Source organism: Sodiomyces alkalinus (assembly GCF_003711515.1).
Source record: "Sodiomyces alkalinus F11 unplaced genomic scaffold SODALscaffold_1, whole genome shotgun sequence".
In the NCBI taxonomy this organism is placed as follows: Eukaryota; Fungi; Ascomycota; class Sordariomycetes; order Glomerellales; family Plectosphaerellaceae; genus Sodiomyces; species Sodiomyces alkalinus.
The window spans coordinates 6410937-6424926 of NW_021167079.1; the positions used below are offsets into that span (position 1 = coordinate 6410937).

The 13990-nt window shown below is 52.7% G+C and overlaps 7 protein-coding genes across 7 annotated transcripts; 5 read left to right on the forward strand and 2 right to left on the reverse strand.

Annotated features, from left to right (window-relative positions):
* Positions 1-122: 122 nt before the first annotated feature.
* Positions 123-1348, forward strand: SODALDRAFT_355664 (hypothetical protein; the record flags this gene model as incomplete). The annotated part of the gene is made up of 8 exons (XM_028613838.1): positions 123-252; positions 336-458; positions 547-592; positions 680-709; positions 880-961; positions 1036-1094; positions 1175-1231; positions 1294-1348. The coding sequence occupies 8 exons, from the start codon at positions 123-125 to the stop codon at positions 1346-1348; spliced, it is 582 nt and encodes a 193-aa protein (XP_028471264.1).
* A 30-nt stretch (positions 1349-1378) lies between these two features.
* Positions 1379-1997, forward strand: SODALDRAFT_355665 (hypothetical protein; the record flags this gene model as incomplete). The annotated part of the gene is made up of 2 exons (XM_028613839.1): positions 1379-1665; positions 1769-1997. The coding sequence occupies 2 exons, from the start codon at positions 1379-1381 to the stop codon at positions 1995-1997; spliced, it is 516 nt and encodes a 171-aa protein (XP_028471265.1).
* Positions 1998-2737: 740 nt separating this feature from the next.
* SODALDRAFT_39668 (hypothetical protein) lies at positions 2738-6016 on the forward strand. The gene is made up of 4 exons (XM_028615292.1): positions 2738-2886; positions 2998-3398; positions 3451-4021; positions 4085-6016. The coding sequence occupies exons 1-4, from the start codon at positions 2820-2822 to the stop codon at positions 5881-5883; spliced, it is 2838 nt and encodes a 945-aa protein (XP_028471266.1). The 5' UTR covers positions 2738-2819; the 3' UTR covers positions 5884-6016.
* Positions 6017-7197: 1181 nt separating this feature from the next.
* Positions 7198-8643, forward strand: SODALDRAFT_266365 (hypothetical protein; the record flags this gene model as incomplete). The annotated part of the gene is made up of 4 exons (XM_028607483.1): positions 7198-7414; positions 7513-7605; positions 7758-8444; positions 8513-8643. 4 exons carry the CDS (start codon positions 7198-7200, stop codon positions 8641-8643), a joined length of 1128 nt encoding a protein of 375 aa, XP_028471267.1.
* On the reverse strand, positions 8576-10286 carry SODALDRAFT_355667 (hypothetical protein; the record flags this gene model as incomplete). The annotated part of the gene is made up of 7 exons (XM_028613840.1): positions 8576-8738; positions 8822-8998; positions 9100-9158; positions 9322-9375; positions 9659-9759; positions 9841-10032; positions 10217-10286. The coding sequence occupies 7 exons, from the start codon at positions 10284-10286 to the stop codon at positions 8576-8578; spliced, it is 816 nt and encodes a 271-aa protein (XP_028471268.1).
* A 538-nt stretch (positions 10287-10824) lies between these two features.
* On the forward strand, positions 10825-12079 carry SODALDRAFT_39758 (hypothetical protein). Its single transcript, XM_028615302.1, has one exon. It carries the CDS (start codon positions 11102-11104, stop codon positions 11789-11791), a length of 690 nt encoding a protein of 229 aa, XP_028471269.1. The 5' UTR covers positions 10825-11101; the 3' UTR covers positions 11792-12079.
* On the reverse strand, positions 11846-13778 carry SODALDRAFT_355669 (hypothetical protein; the record flags this gene model as incomplete). The annotated part of the gene is made up of 10 exons (XM_028613841.1): positions 11846-11969; positions 12051-12175; positions 12323-12329; positions 12426-12446; positions 12525-12661; positions 12848-12930; positions 13012-13063; positions 13176-13299; positions 13414-13599; positions 13768-13778. 10 exons carry the CDS (start codon positions 13776-13778, stop codon positions 11846-11848), a joined length of 870 nt encoding a protein of 289 aa, XP_028471270.1.
* Positions 13779-13990: the final 212 nt, after the last annotated feature.

Below are 13990 nucleotides of genomic sequence, written 5' to 3' on the forward strand. Positions count from 1 at the left end.
GTACGACGTAGGAGCACAGTGGGAGCACCGGTTGGAATTACGACCTTGTACTTCGTGCTGTAGTCGCCGTTATTCCCCAGATAGAACGAAGGACGCGGGCCTAAAAAGCAATATGTTCCCAGATGGCTCGAGATGGATGGATTGTAACCACCCACCTCATCCACCAGCCGCACCAGCCGCACCCGCAGAACGCCCCTACCTCACCTACATTAAGCCACGCTATCACGCAGCAAGGCGCCCACCCTCTACTTCGTATGGTTTATTCCTACCAAAACACATGCCTCTTCAATACGTTGTAGTTGGGCCTTGGTTGTGGTCGCGTTCGTGAACTGCAGCCTCTCTCGGTGACAAGGAACACTACAGCGGTGTTTTACACACGGGAGTGACTGCGGATTGGGGGGTGTTCGTACCTACGGGTGGGCTCCTAGCCGCAGTCGTTTCCCAGGTCGGCCACCTCCGTGACGATGGGACTAATGGATGATGTGATGTTAGTGCTTTGCCTAGGTAGGTAGGTAAGTGCTGTACAGTACTTCGCTCGTCATTAAGCCGAAGGCAAGAGAACTTCGTGGCAGAAGGTGACTAGCGTTGATTAGTGAGCAACGTGACTGGAGAGAGCATTCTACACGTGTAAACCCGAGAATGTGATTTGCAACTCGCTAATAATCATCCGACTTTAAAGTGACCGCTACCAAGCAATCACCATACAAAAGTATGTCATGCCCCAGTAGGTACTCGTTGTCGGTGGCGTCGTGTCCTAGTAAGCTGGCCCCGGGGTTCGACAAAGAAGTCCTACAGAGTAAACGTTGTGAACACAGTGAAGTGTGTTTCCTGTTATACTGACAGCTAACAAGACACTCAGTTCGAAGCTTATTGCTCGAGCATCGATGGGTCTCAACTATACCCGGGGTTGAATTCAGAACGCTCTTCGACCCCGGAGGCAAGATCCCTCGGGCGAATCTCGGTGAGTATCTTGCGATTCGATACCTTAAGCTCGGTGCGGGGAGACGATACCGTGTAACTCCGATTTCTGCACAGCCGGAGAGTGGCGTCATAAGGGAAGGGAAGATGGTGGGGACACTGGAAGGGGTATCCACGTCATTAGAAAACACGGGCCAAGGCGGGGCAGGTCCTATTTTCCACGAAACGATGTTGCGGAGACTCGGCACACCCACAGTGTTATTTCACTGTATCCGCATAGTGCATCAGCACAAGACACCATGCGGTTTGCAGTGTTTGCAGTTGTTTATTCCTTACCCGCATGTCTTTGACCTCATGAGCACATGAATTCCTTAGTCACCAACGATTCTCGTTGGCCATAGTTTCCCCATCAGACCTGCAATTGCAGTGAAGAGAACGGCGTAAGTGAGGGGTAGCACCAATGGCCACGAACGGATACTTGGATGGTTTCGTCACCTGGCCTCTCCGTCGTATTGTGCTTCATAGACCGATCTATCCCCGTACCTGCTATGCGCGTCTCTCGGGGGCGATGAGACGGCGCGACGAATTCATCCGCTATCTACCACTACCTGCCGTCAAGTCTGTTCCATGTCACAAAAAATGCCTGGCTCTTCGAGTCTACGAAGTAGGACGGGCGAACCTGGTCGCCAAGGCCCGGTTAACGTGCCTTGCCATGCTGAGTACAGTTTTGGGGACATTGGACACTAGGTACAATGATAGGAACTGTCTGCCGCAAACCTGCATCCTATATCAGGCAGTCAGCCGCTACTCTTCGTTTTGACGGTCTGGATATATATCACTTTGTCCACAGCCCTCGACCGGACAACTCGTTGTTTACCCACTCGCATCCGATTTCTCCTCGTTCTTCCAGGAATATTAATACCTCAACCCTACGCGACTGCAAAAGCACGAGCGGTTCTTTTCAGCTATTATCGTCGGAGAAGGGGAAGGAGCATGACCAGCTTGACACTCTTCATATGTCTAAAGCATGGGGCGAATGCGCCTTGGTATCCTACCTCTGCGCCAGACACTTGGTGTAGACGGAGATTCCGCTGGTTGGAATTCATAGGACGACTTATGAACAGCTACGTGGAATCCGGAGAGAGCGCGCTTATTACTATCTGCTTCATGGGCCCAACACTATGACATGAGCATGCTTTGCGCAAGCAAAACTAGGATAATGCTAAGGGGAGGGAAACGCGTGGCTGGAGAACTGGTACTTCGTGGGGTTGTCATATCGTCGGTGCTCTGATATCCCAGGATAATGCAGAACAGCGACGGATGGACGGGCGAACAAGAAACATATGATGCTGAGGTGAGTTGTATATATCCATAGGAACTATAACCCTAGACGTCATTGTAGCCGAGTTGTAATTCCCGACGGACAATGGATTATGAGCGATCGTAAGACGGTGGCCAGATAAGGACCAACTGCTCTTGTATTGGACCAAAAGTACCGTGCTTTTCTTCTGTTGACGTCTCGAAGAAAAAAAGAAGGGCGGAAAATACGAAGTTAACCGCTGGCCTACTCTGCCTGTGGACTCGTAATGATACGTTAGCAACAGGACATCGAAAAGAAAAAAAAAAGAGAAGAAAAAAGAGAAGAAAAGAAAATTCGATAAGACGTCTAGGTATCGCTCCGCATATCTGCGTGCATGGAGGTGGGCCCCCCCCGAGACGGACGACCAATTACTGCAGAGAAAACCTCGGGGTCGGATTTTCTTTCTCAAGTTTTTCCGCTATCGTCGAGCAATCAATCACCTAAAGTTATCGTGGGACACATAAGCTGCGCCAACTTCCACAGCAAGTTTCTCCATAACCTGTGACTCGAGTTCACCCGTTTTTTTTTGCGCCTACCGTGGATGCAAGTACTCGAAAGAATGGAGGAGCCCGCGCCGGGCCTTGGGACGGACCCCTCTCCTTCACATGGTACGGGTTGCACTCCGCCAAGACCTGCACACTGGCTTTCCCAGCCGGATCTTTGATGGAGGGGTCAAGGCCGAATACCCTTTGTCGCATGATGGACTGACCGAATAGTAGTGCCCGGCATGAAGCAGGATTCTCCAGAGCTGCCAAAGGAACTGGCCTCATCGCCCCAGCCTTCTAAACGACCCCTCGAACTCCCTGCCGATGAAGCGAACGTCGATTCGAAACGTCTCAAACTCGACCTGAGCCATGATCATGCACCCGAGGACAGTGCTGGTTCCATTGACATGGACCTGGACCTTGATGCGATGGTTCAAGATGTGCTCGGTGACATCGATAACCAGATGAGCAAGTTCAATGCCGTGGAAAATGCTCCCACAGCCGACATGGGCCCCTCCGACCCTTCGATTCTACCAACACAACCATCACAGGAGCCTGCTGAAGCTCCCATCGCCTTCCTCACAAGCCCTGTCAAGTCAATACAGTGCTCTAGTCTTCCTGCGTTGGCAAACTTTGTATGTGGAGTGGTCATTGGCTACCTTGCTGCTGCTGACAGTCGTTGTTCAGGCCCTCGAAACTCTCCTCGTACTATCTCAGCAGTCGCCCGACGACCTACCAGCAGCGATACGAAACCGCGAGTCTGAGGCGTTCCAATCATGGGAAATCCTGAAGTCCCTTTTTGTACAGACGCGATCCCTATATTCGAGCAACAGTCCGCTGCTTCGGCAAGAAGACCTGAGTTACCTCGAGGCCGAGGAAGAGCTGAGATTAGCCAATCTCGCCAGTCTTTGTTGCTCCATGACTTCCAGTGGCCGCGACGCCGATTCTGCTGATCGATTCGAGCTATATAATGAGTTCTTTTCGATCATTCTACGACCGGGCGCAGATATATCCACAGGAGTCGCCGATCTCTTTCTTGCAGTCAAAACCCAAGCAGTTATTGACTCCGTGGCCAAAGGCGTCCAGGAGACACCCATAGACCAGATCATCGAGAAAACTTTCCCGGTTCATCTCGACCAAATATTACGCGACCGTCGAGGCGTATCCGATCTGACACCTACGGAGCAGGCACTAACGGCATCCTGCCAGGCAAGGAAGGATGCCCTGTTCAAGCAAATCGCCGAAGGCTTAGACGAGAGTGCGTCCATCCATAGCGGTGAACTTGCCGCCTCGGCCTCCAGTGCTAACGCGTCATTTCTAGGCCAGCTTCGATCCGTATACAACGGGGAGGAGACGTTTCAGCTCCTCAACACCTACTTAAATACCGAACTAGTCTCATATTCCCCAATTGCTCAAAAGTATGGGGTTCGTTTACCACATCTCGACCTTTCACATCACCAGCAGGACGAAGTCGACGACGTGCATGACGGCATGTCCGAGATGGATGAGCACGCGTTGTCATCTCTTCTCGAGGCAACCGACGGCCTTGTGGCCCAGTATCTACCGAACGGCGGACCGGAAGAAGCACCTGAAACAGCTGTTCCCACAACAGAAGGAAGCGTGCCGCCAGATGCTCGACCAAACATAACAAACGGCACGACGTCGTCGGTCACAGCAGGGGCAACAGCAGGGGCAACAGCAGCTGCGGGTAATGGGACCGCGGATCATGTCACTGACACGCACGATCTGTTTGCGGAGATCGAACAACAAACCCAAGAATATGTGCGAACTACGTTAAGCAACCTGTCTCCAGCGCCGTACCAGCCCACAGTCCCTGCCCCTACAGCGACAATAATGGCACAACAAAAGCCATACACATCACACTTACATCAGCCGCAACCTCCACCGCAACCTCAACCCCAACCGCCACCGCAGCCACCACCCCAACCTCAACAAAACCACCAATCGTCACCCTCTCACTACTACGGGTATCCTCCGGCGAGTCAAAGCATATCGCTGGATAAGGATGATCCACCATTACCACCGACGCAATCTTTACCCAGTGCGGTCCTCTACGATAGAGCTCGCCAAGCGGCCTTGTCCAAAAATACCAATCCACAGAGGCGCGAAGGCGGGAGCTCGACGCGACGCCCTTGGTCTCAAGAGGAGGAGAAGGCGTTGATGATGGGTCTAGACAAAGTCCAAGGGCCCCACTGGAGCCAGATTTTGTCCCTGTACGGGCCAGAGGGGACCATTTCCAATATCCTGAAGGACAGGTCTCAAGTGCAGCTCAAGGACAAGGCGCGGAATCTCAAGCTTTTCTTTCTCAAGTCCAATTCAGAGATGCCTTACTATCTGCAGGCAGTCACCGGCGAGCTTAAGACGAGGGCACCTGGACAAGCAGCCCGGAAGGAGGCCGAAGAGAAGGCTCGCCAGAACTCGGAAGAGGCCCAGGGCCGACAGAATGTGCCGTTAGCGGGTGGATACCAACTTCATCAGCATCAGCATAACCAACACCAGGGAGTACCGACGAATATCCACGGCTTTCATTCCCTCAGCCATAGCACTAGCACTCCGGGACTGCAGGCCGCTGCCGCCGCACCTACTATGCCTAATGGCCAGGCTACACCTTCCATTCAACCTCAGTATTCGCTGCCAGCTACTGCATCAGTTCCAACACTGGGGACGGGCCCTCCGAGGGCGGATACTCAGGCAACGGCAGGTTATCATATAGACGCCCCAATGACCTCTGCCCTACAATCACCCATCACACCACAATCGCATGCACAGTCGTATTCGACCCCGATACCCGCCCAGACGGCCCAGCCATCAGCTCAGGACTCGACAACCTCCACACACGCAGAAAGCTACCCATCTCCAGACCCGCGGTTGAATTCACCACAAGTCAAAGCTGAACAGATCTCACGGGAGACTCTTGCTCCGCTGACATACCCAGAGCCTCCGGTTACTTCCACAGGGGCAGAAGCAAGTGCGACATTGTCTACAGCACCTCTACCACCGGCAGACACTTCGCTCGACGACAATGATGCCCTTAGGGATGCGGCACTCATGCAGAGCCTGCGAGAACTGGAAGCATACAGTAGCACCAGCGTCTCGTAAGATGTTACAGCTCAGTAGGCTGTCACTGCCCTGCCAATTCCCTCTGCGTAGGGCAGATCATTTAGTTTGATGGGTCGACTGAGGAGACATCACACCTCCAAGGCCGTTCTATATCTCTGGCGCGATGAGTAGATAATTTGCGTCTCTCGGCCGCGCTAGACAGGAATTTTACTTCGGGGTACGTCAAGCGTATAGTGTACCTTTTCAAGGCAGGCAAGGCGTTCGTGGTCATTTTTTTTTCTATTATTCTCGGGCCACATCAGCCGTCACCAGGGAGCGGTCCAACAAAAAGCGAATTGGTTTGCCATGATACCACGATGGAAGACAGATGGGGCAACGGATGGAGAAATGATACAGTTCAGTGAGTGCGATGCTGCGTTATCTTGACGTCTTACTCTATATAAGTAAGACCTTGAAATAAGAGACATCGCAGTTTCCATCCGTGACGACGTAAGCGAGCTTCTGGTTTCCCCCTGTAATGTATTACCCGTGTTCTTGTCCTAGCTCGGCGTGAGGGATAATGTGATCATCCATATCGGTCGGCGGTTGGGGCTCTGGGATATTGGTGTTTTTTTTTTTGGGCCCATGGCCTCGGGGATACGAGGCAAACAAGCACCCATTGCCTCGCTTCTCAATCTCGGATATGACGATACTGGAAGGGGAAGACGGGTATCTGCATGCAGAAGATTACCTGTGCTACCTCGAAGGGTTCCTGTCCCACCCACTTTCGCATGGAGAGGCTTTGGGTTAGGTTAAGGCTATGCTGAACATAGGGGTTTGTTTAAGTCCAAAGTGGGTGGGGGAAAGGCCGGGACTACGGAGGCCAAACCTCCTGTCCCTAATTGTGAAATTCCGGATGCGAGATAAGGTCCTGGGTTTCATTGCCGAGTGAGCCTGTCTCGTCATCCAGAGATGGCCAGGAGTTATCTATGCTGGCCCGTCCAAGCCATCCTCTCCGCCATTCCTCCACTGCACGGGATACGGGGTGGTTCATTGCGATATAGAGAAGCATAATGAGTGATACAGCCACCCGAGAGAGCTGCATTCCGTATGCTCGGTTTGCCTATATGCCACGAGCCTCATTCAGCCTAACCAGGCAGAGACGAGGCGACGCGGGCAGCGGCACATAGACCTACATGCAAACTCCTGAGGACGAATAGTACGCAAATGTGGCCGCGGCGAGTGAGCCTTGTGTTACTGAAAGTCTTCCATTCATAGCTTTATAGTCTAGGGGCTCGGCCCATCTTCTTGGAATCCCCTTCTGAGAAGTCACTATCCGAAAGACTTGAGCGAATCATTACAAACCACCGCAGGATGTTGGGAGTTACATGGAGGGAGATCGAGCTCGAAGACCTTCAGAAGCTCTGCAGCTACGCTACGGCGTATGGACGATGCCCCTACGGCAAGGTCACGCTCATCAAGGGCGGCGTCAGATACCCAAGCGCCTTCTGCAAGGTACACTGCTGCATAAAGATTGACCAGGCTGCTTGTCAGGACATGAGAACCAGCAGTAATGGGTTCTGTCGAAGACGTGCGTTTCTCTCTCCTTTCTGCTACCTAACCACTCTGAACGAACGGGATTCTGGGAGAAGACAGGCCGGATGACAGTTGACGTTGTACGCCTTTTAGATCTTCAATGCACTGGTCAATTAAACGGCCAGCAATCTCCCTATTACGTCAAACGATACGAACCCAGAGAATACGCGTTCTGTTCCCAGTATCGTAAGTTGCTGCAGTTGTTGCCAATGGTCTGTCATTATACGGAACACTCTCTCCCATGTCTTTTCAGTGTCGTCGGCTCTAGTTATCAGGGCGTTCTGTCAAGTAAGCTGAGTGAAAACGGCCTCTAATGAGTCAAGCACCCCTCCCAAAAGATAATTGCAACCACACCGATTGCAGAAACGAACGATCCTATACCGGCGATGCAGACCTAAAGTACTGCAGCGAGCACCGCTGTTCCATCGCCGGATGCACCCACCCCAGGGAAGGTCCCGGTCTATTCTGCGAGGGCCACACGTGCGAAGCCCCTAACTGCCTGGCCCCGGTGCCGGGGGGAGGGGACCCAGGCCAGCCAACGAGATATTGCGAGCGGCATTGCATATGCCAGGAAAGCCATTGCCAGAGGTTCGCCCATGTCCGGGCGAGCGGCTCGTTGTCCTTGCACTGCGGGGCGCACTACTGCCACTGGGAAGGCTGCGACAAAGCACGCGAGTCCGAGGCGGGTTCCGGTGCCGAACACTGCAAGGAGCACACGTGTATCGAACCGGGATGTGCCAAGGGGAAGACCAAGGCGGATGGGTACTTTTGCAAGAACCACGAGTGCGAAACCAAGGAGTGTCGGTTCCGGCGCTGGCTCGGTGATTTCTGTCCGGCTCACCAATGTGGGAAGCCCGGCTGTGACAAAGAGGCTACGACGAACCATTACTGCGAGCTTCATCTGACGTGTAGCTTGGTCGGATGTAATCGGTTTCGGATGGTCGTCGGGGGAACCGTGTTGGACCGGTGCGAGGAGCGTGAGTTACCGGCGTATTCCTCTCCCACATCTGTTCGCGATGCGGAGTGTGGCCCTTGCTGACGGATAATCCCCCCCCCCCTCTCTTCAACCAGACTGCTTCGCAAGATGCCGTAGGCCGGAGTGCGAAGCCCGAGCGGTTAACGATAAGGACTTTTGCGTCAGCCACATCTGCGAATTTCAGGATTGCAGCAGTGCGAGGTCGATATTCGGAGCTCTCTGCGATATGCATAAGTGCAGCGTCTTGACTTGCCCGCAGTCACGATGCACTATGGCGCTGCCACCGGCCATGATGCCGATGATGCCGATGATGGTGATGGTGGGTAACGTATGGTCGCCATCACTGTATTGCAGTGGCCACGCATGTCATCACGCCGGCTGCGCTCAACAGTCGGCGGGGAATAGCCACTTCTGCGCAACACACACGCCATGCCGACATCCCGGTTGTTCCAAATTGGTTGACCCAACCGGAATCGATCCAACGTCTTGCTCCGAACACAATGCACGTAGCCGTTCCAGTCACAGGCCGCAGCGGAACCGTATGGCCGATAATCAGGGGTTCGGTGGTGGTTGGCCAGGTGGATGGGGATTGAATGCAGTTCTCTAGGGGAAAGATGATGGCGACAGCGAGGAGTAAGCAGACAAGGGACATGTAAAATGGCAGGCTCCCCATGTGGTAGCAAGTAACATATTGGTCAACCAACCTATGCAGCACAGCCTTGGACGCGACCCTCCAAATACCCAAGGCCACACTCCCCGGATTCTGTATAACACGTGTGGTGAGTATCGAAATAGGTGGGTGATGGCAAAAGCCCGCGGTTCAGAGCCAAAATCATCTCCGCTAGATCGGATATAGCGTTGGAGAACGAGGGCTGCACATCAAGTGGACGAAGAAATAACGAAGACAGGTGCAAGAGTAAAAACACCAGGGCAAAGTCGAAGAAGCTGCGCACCGGACTATGGCTGCGGATTTCCACTGACTGGGGTCACGGTGGAGTTTCTAGTGGGTCCAGTGGTCCAGATTGTGGCTTACGCTATGGAGATGGGGGCTTATGGGAAGTTCACCCACGTGGAGGCAGCCGACAAGCATTAAGCGCAGCCGCGATGTGGGACAAACTAGACACGGTCTATATTCTACCGTTGATACTGTACCGTACCTTACACGTACATGAAATTACTGAAACGTTTCAACCCCATTGGCCTATCTGCGCGGCTCTCTGTCTTTCACTACGGGGTACCTATACAAGACAGTGCGTCGCTTACTGTATGGCGGGACGTGGACTGACCATTAGTGGAGGTCATTCCGAAGACGTCACCAGACCACCGCCTTTCAACCTCCACGGTCATCTTCATCTTCTTGTTGTCTCTCTCCCGCAGTCATCACTTTTACTGTACTTGTTCATGGGGGTTCAGTACCTATTGTTTTAGTTTCACTGTTTACTCACAGGGAAGTTGTTGATGACCTCCAGACGAGTGGAAAAGAAACCCTTCGGCCATGTGCTGTGGTTGGCCGATATATTTGGCCCAGCACTTTTCGACCGATAGACGGTCCTTTGCTCGTTGTTGGCCCAGACAAGCACTACGTTGTTTCATCGGTTTCCAGTTGGCGAACTTGCACTGGCTGTGCTCTTGATCCCCTCAAAGTCGATGAATGAGGGTTTGAGAAGGACTCCTCAGGGTCAGTCGCTGCTGGCCCCGATGGAAGTAACTTATACCATGCCCAAGGATCCGAACGGCTCCCATTCTTTTCCCGTTGTTTCTGTCCATGGCTATTATACCTCAGTAACGCTCAGCAGGTATTCTTCGAGTGTCCGTGGCCACACGACTCCACAATCTTATGTCTCACCCCTTCCCCCAGGTCAGAAGCATGACAGGGATGATTGGGAACCATGGCAGTATCCCCCCCCCCGGACAGTCCGTCAAGCTCCTCTCTACAGCCTCCTATATCGAAGTCATGCGAGTGATCCCTGTACCTTACAGATGCGGGAGGCCCATTCTGCGCGTCATCCGTTTCCCGTCCCGACATGGGCTTTCCCACACGCCCACTCTCCCTCCCATATACACTCTCCCACCCCAAGCAGGACCACGCGTTGGCACCTCGTGCTAGCTATAGTCACCGTCCCTGCTCTTTTATTATTTTTAGTCTTTTGATTTTTCTGTTTTCGTCAGTCGAGTTCAACTTACAGCGCCTCGTCCACTTTGCTAGGACTGGTAAAACCCTTCCCGGTTCTCTCGAGTCCTACGGAGCCCTACGGATCCCCACCAAGCCGCATGTAGGTTCCTGCTTGCTTTATATCAATCCGACCCGCCTCTCGCTCGATTCGACAGCTTCGCTTGCAATGTTTCACACACCTACACCCGCTCTCAAACTCCTGTCCTGTGCTTCGATCACCTGCTTTGGTCCCAGATCCGTGTGAGCCTCCTACCTTTTTGGCTTGGCCCAGGAGTTCTCATTATCAACTGGAATCTCTTCAGACCCTCTCCCTCCATCAAAAGTTCCCCAACTTTGTCCTAGCCATCACAACTCTTTCATCTCTTTTATCACTTATTAGTCCTCACACTATACTTCTCGATCTCTTGACGACACTACTGAAAGGGAAAGTCTAGCTAGAGACGCCTCTTGCTATCTCGACCTCACTCTTCCCCCCCCCCTAGCCAATAAGCTGGGATCAAGCGCACTATCACCTACATTGCGGTTCCTTCCGCATGCCTTCCCGACGGATATCCATAGAAAGTTCGCAGGCAGGCCACCAGCAGTTCGTCACCCTGGAACGCTCTCACTCCTACCATCATCACCCCCGTCATGGCCATCATGGCCATGACCACGGGTACTACCGTGTGAGCAAAGACGCGTGGAAGGAACTGTTGGAGAGGGAGCGCCAGCTCCGCGAGACCAACAAGGCCCTGGCCTGCAAGAATGAAGCCCTCAAGTGCGAGAATGAAGCCCTCAAGTGCGACCTGGAGAACGCCAGGGCCGACCTTCGACGGTATCAAGACCTGGTCTCCCATCTCAAGCGCCAGATCAAAGCCCTCGAGGACGAAAACTGTTCCTTGCGACGCTCCCTCGACTGTGCGAGGGAGCACTCGGAGAAGCATCACGCCGAGATGGAGAAGCTCAAACAGAGGCTGCACAAGGCCGAGCAAGAAATCAAGTCGCTCCAGGCGAGGATAAAAGAGCTGCTGAAAGAGGTGAAGGAGGGGGGTTCGTGCCTGATTCTTGAGCTGAAGCGGAGCATCGAGGAGTGGAAAAGGAGATGTTACGCCTATTACGATCAGAACAAGAGTCTCCGAGATGCTATCAACGAACGGGATTGTATCATCGACAAACAGCGTGATCGGCTCACCAACTACGAACGCATACTGATACGGCATGGTCTTATACCTCGGAGCGATTAACGGGCGGGAAGAAGGGTTGATCTGCTCGCTTTTTATTGTCTTCTCCTTTGCTTTTTAGACTTCAGAGCGTGTTTTTCTGTGGATCCGTGTTCGGGGTATCGCGTGGACTGGGAGGTCGGCAATTCTATTGGGCTCATGATTTCCTTCGCAGTCCCGAGTTCGCTTCAGTGGCTTGTTTCTTTCGTTTTTGTTCTTGTTGGTCAGTTTTGTGCATGGAGTAAGAGTGGTTTCCTGAGCAAGTATTGGCTGGCAATGCAACAAGGAAGGCTCTATTTGGATGCCCCTGAGGGCTTGAATACAAGATACGTTGGCTGACGAGAAGGCAGATATGGATAGATGCTTTTGCGGGTGGTATGACCACGCTCTTTTACCATTTCCCTTTGTCTACAACACATCAGGACAGGAGATGTTGGAGAGTTGGAGTTGGTTGAGAGGCGAAGCAGGCCATGTCAGGGGGTAGTAGATCGCCATTGATACCCTTAGAGAGCGTTTTCGTTTTCGTTTTCGTTTTCCGGTTTTGGTTCTTTTCACAAGGTAGCTGGCCACAAGCACAGTCTCTTGCAGATAGATAGATAAATGCCATATCCATACTACCTATGGAATCTCCGTTGTCTGCCTCCTCTTTTCCTCCCACTTCTCCCCGGCCCGCCAGAGACTGAACAAAAGGATCCACGCCAAGCGCTTCTTCTTTTCCATCGGGGTCAAGATTTCCAATCCAAAGATCTAAAGCAACGTCCTGCCGACGGGGAGCAAGTAGATCAGGCAGAGGCAGTGAGAGCGATGGCAGATGAAGGATGTCGACTTGACATCGCTAACTCCGGAGATAAAGGCAACCGAGTTCAATCGCAAGCCGACAAGCAATAACATGCCCTAAATTTAACACTTGTCACTTCTATTAGAGACTCGGTGGCCTTGTTTTTGCAATGCTTTGTAACGTGATTAATAATGGACACTTTCTAGATAGAGAGACCGAGGGACAACTCCAGCAGGTTCTTCAGTCCTAGGAACGCAAAATATATGTAAGTGCAGTAGACTATAGCGACTCGAACATCGAACATGCATGATGCAGGTATGTACGAATAGAAGTGTGAGAGGGACGGGAATCTTGGCAGACATCACTTCCACTTCCCCCGTTCGCTCTGAACGAAGCACGATGGCCGGAACGTCTGCCTGCCTGGACCACGGTAGATACTTAATAGACGAGGGTTCATAGGACGCACGTACATCCATTTGTTCGGGTCGGCTGGGAAGGGGGGACGTTGCAGGAGCGGCCTAGGATTGGGTAGACAAAGCAGTTGAGACGATATGGTGCATGATGGCAGCCTAGAGCTTAACTCTCCCCGTCGAGTAAAATCTAAGATGATCAAGATAGACTGCAGGTGACAGTAAGATCTGGTGTGTACTTCTTAGGAGCGAAGTGGGAGTGGGGGACGCGGGGCAGACAGCACGCATTTGACGCATATAGAATCCAGCATGTACGGATACCGAGAAGCATTTCCACCGTGAGTCTACCTTAGTTGCACTGTACACAAGTGCATCAGTACCACAGACTTATATTGACGTCGGCACCTACGGTCAAGTACCTTTCGAGTTCCTCCTCCGTGCAAACATCCACTAGCTACCCCGTAAATCTCGTCCCTCGATGTATCCCGTGATGCGTCTGTGAATGCTTGGACAGAAGGTTGGTTGACAGGTCCACCTTCGCCCTACCGGTTACGCTCTCTGGCGGGAGCGAACGGCCCTCCCTACCAGTCTGTGGTCTGCAAGGAAGATGCACTTCGTAGGCGTAGACATCTTGGTCAAGCTCTCTGCCTACAAGTCGTTAGTTTCTAGTCTGTTGAGATTCGGATAGGGGGTTGTCAAGAAAGCTTGGCTCTCTTCTTCTTCCCGCCTCCCCATCCCCACCACCCGCGACTCTGCATAACCTCCTAGTTCACGAAACGCCCCGTCAGTGCCGAACGAATCGGGACCTCAACCCTCGTGGCATCTGTCAGAACATTATCATCTGGACCTGCCCTGGAAGCTACGCGTAGGTTTGACAAGAAATCTCGCCAAACCCACCGAACTTGTCACACGACGATCTCATCCCCCAACAACGCCGGGCGAGTCTATTCCCCCCCGTCCTCCCTCTTCCTCTAAACGTGACAGCATGTCGAATGATGAGAGTGACTCATAGTGTCATTTTTCCTCTTTTCTTTT

Excerpts from the sequence above, each read along its gene's own strand:
- SODALDRAFT_39758 (XM_028615302.1), top strand. The coding sequence starts at position 11,102 with ATGCCTTCCCGACGGATATCCATAGAAAGTTCGCAGGCAGGCCACCAG.
- SODALDRAFT_39668 (XM_028615292.1), top strand. The coding sequence starts at position 2,820 with ATGCAAGTACTCGAAAGAATGGAGGAGCCCGCGCCGGGCCTTGGGACG. Across the intron at positions 2,887-2,997 it reads GGACCCCTCTCCTTCACATG|TGCCCGGCATGAAGCAGGAT; the intron begins GTACGGGTTGCA and ends ACCGAATAGTAG. Across the intron at positions 4,022-4,084 it reads CGCCGAAGGCTTAGACGAGA|GCCAGCTTCGATCCGTATAC; the intron begins GTGCGTCCATCC and ends CGTCATTTCTAG.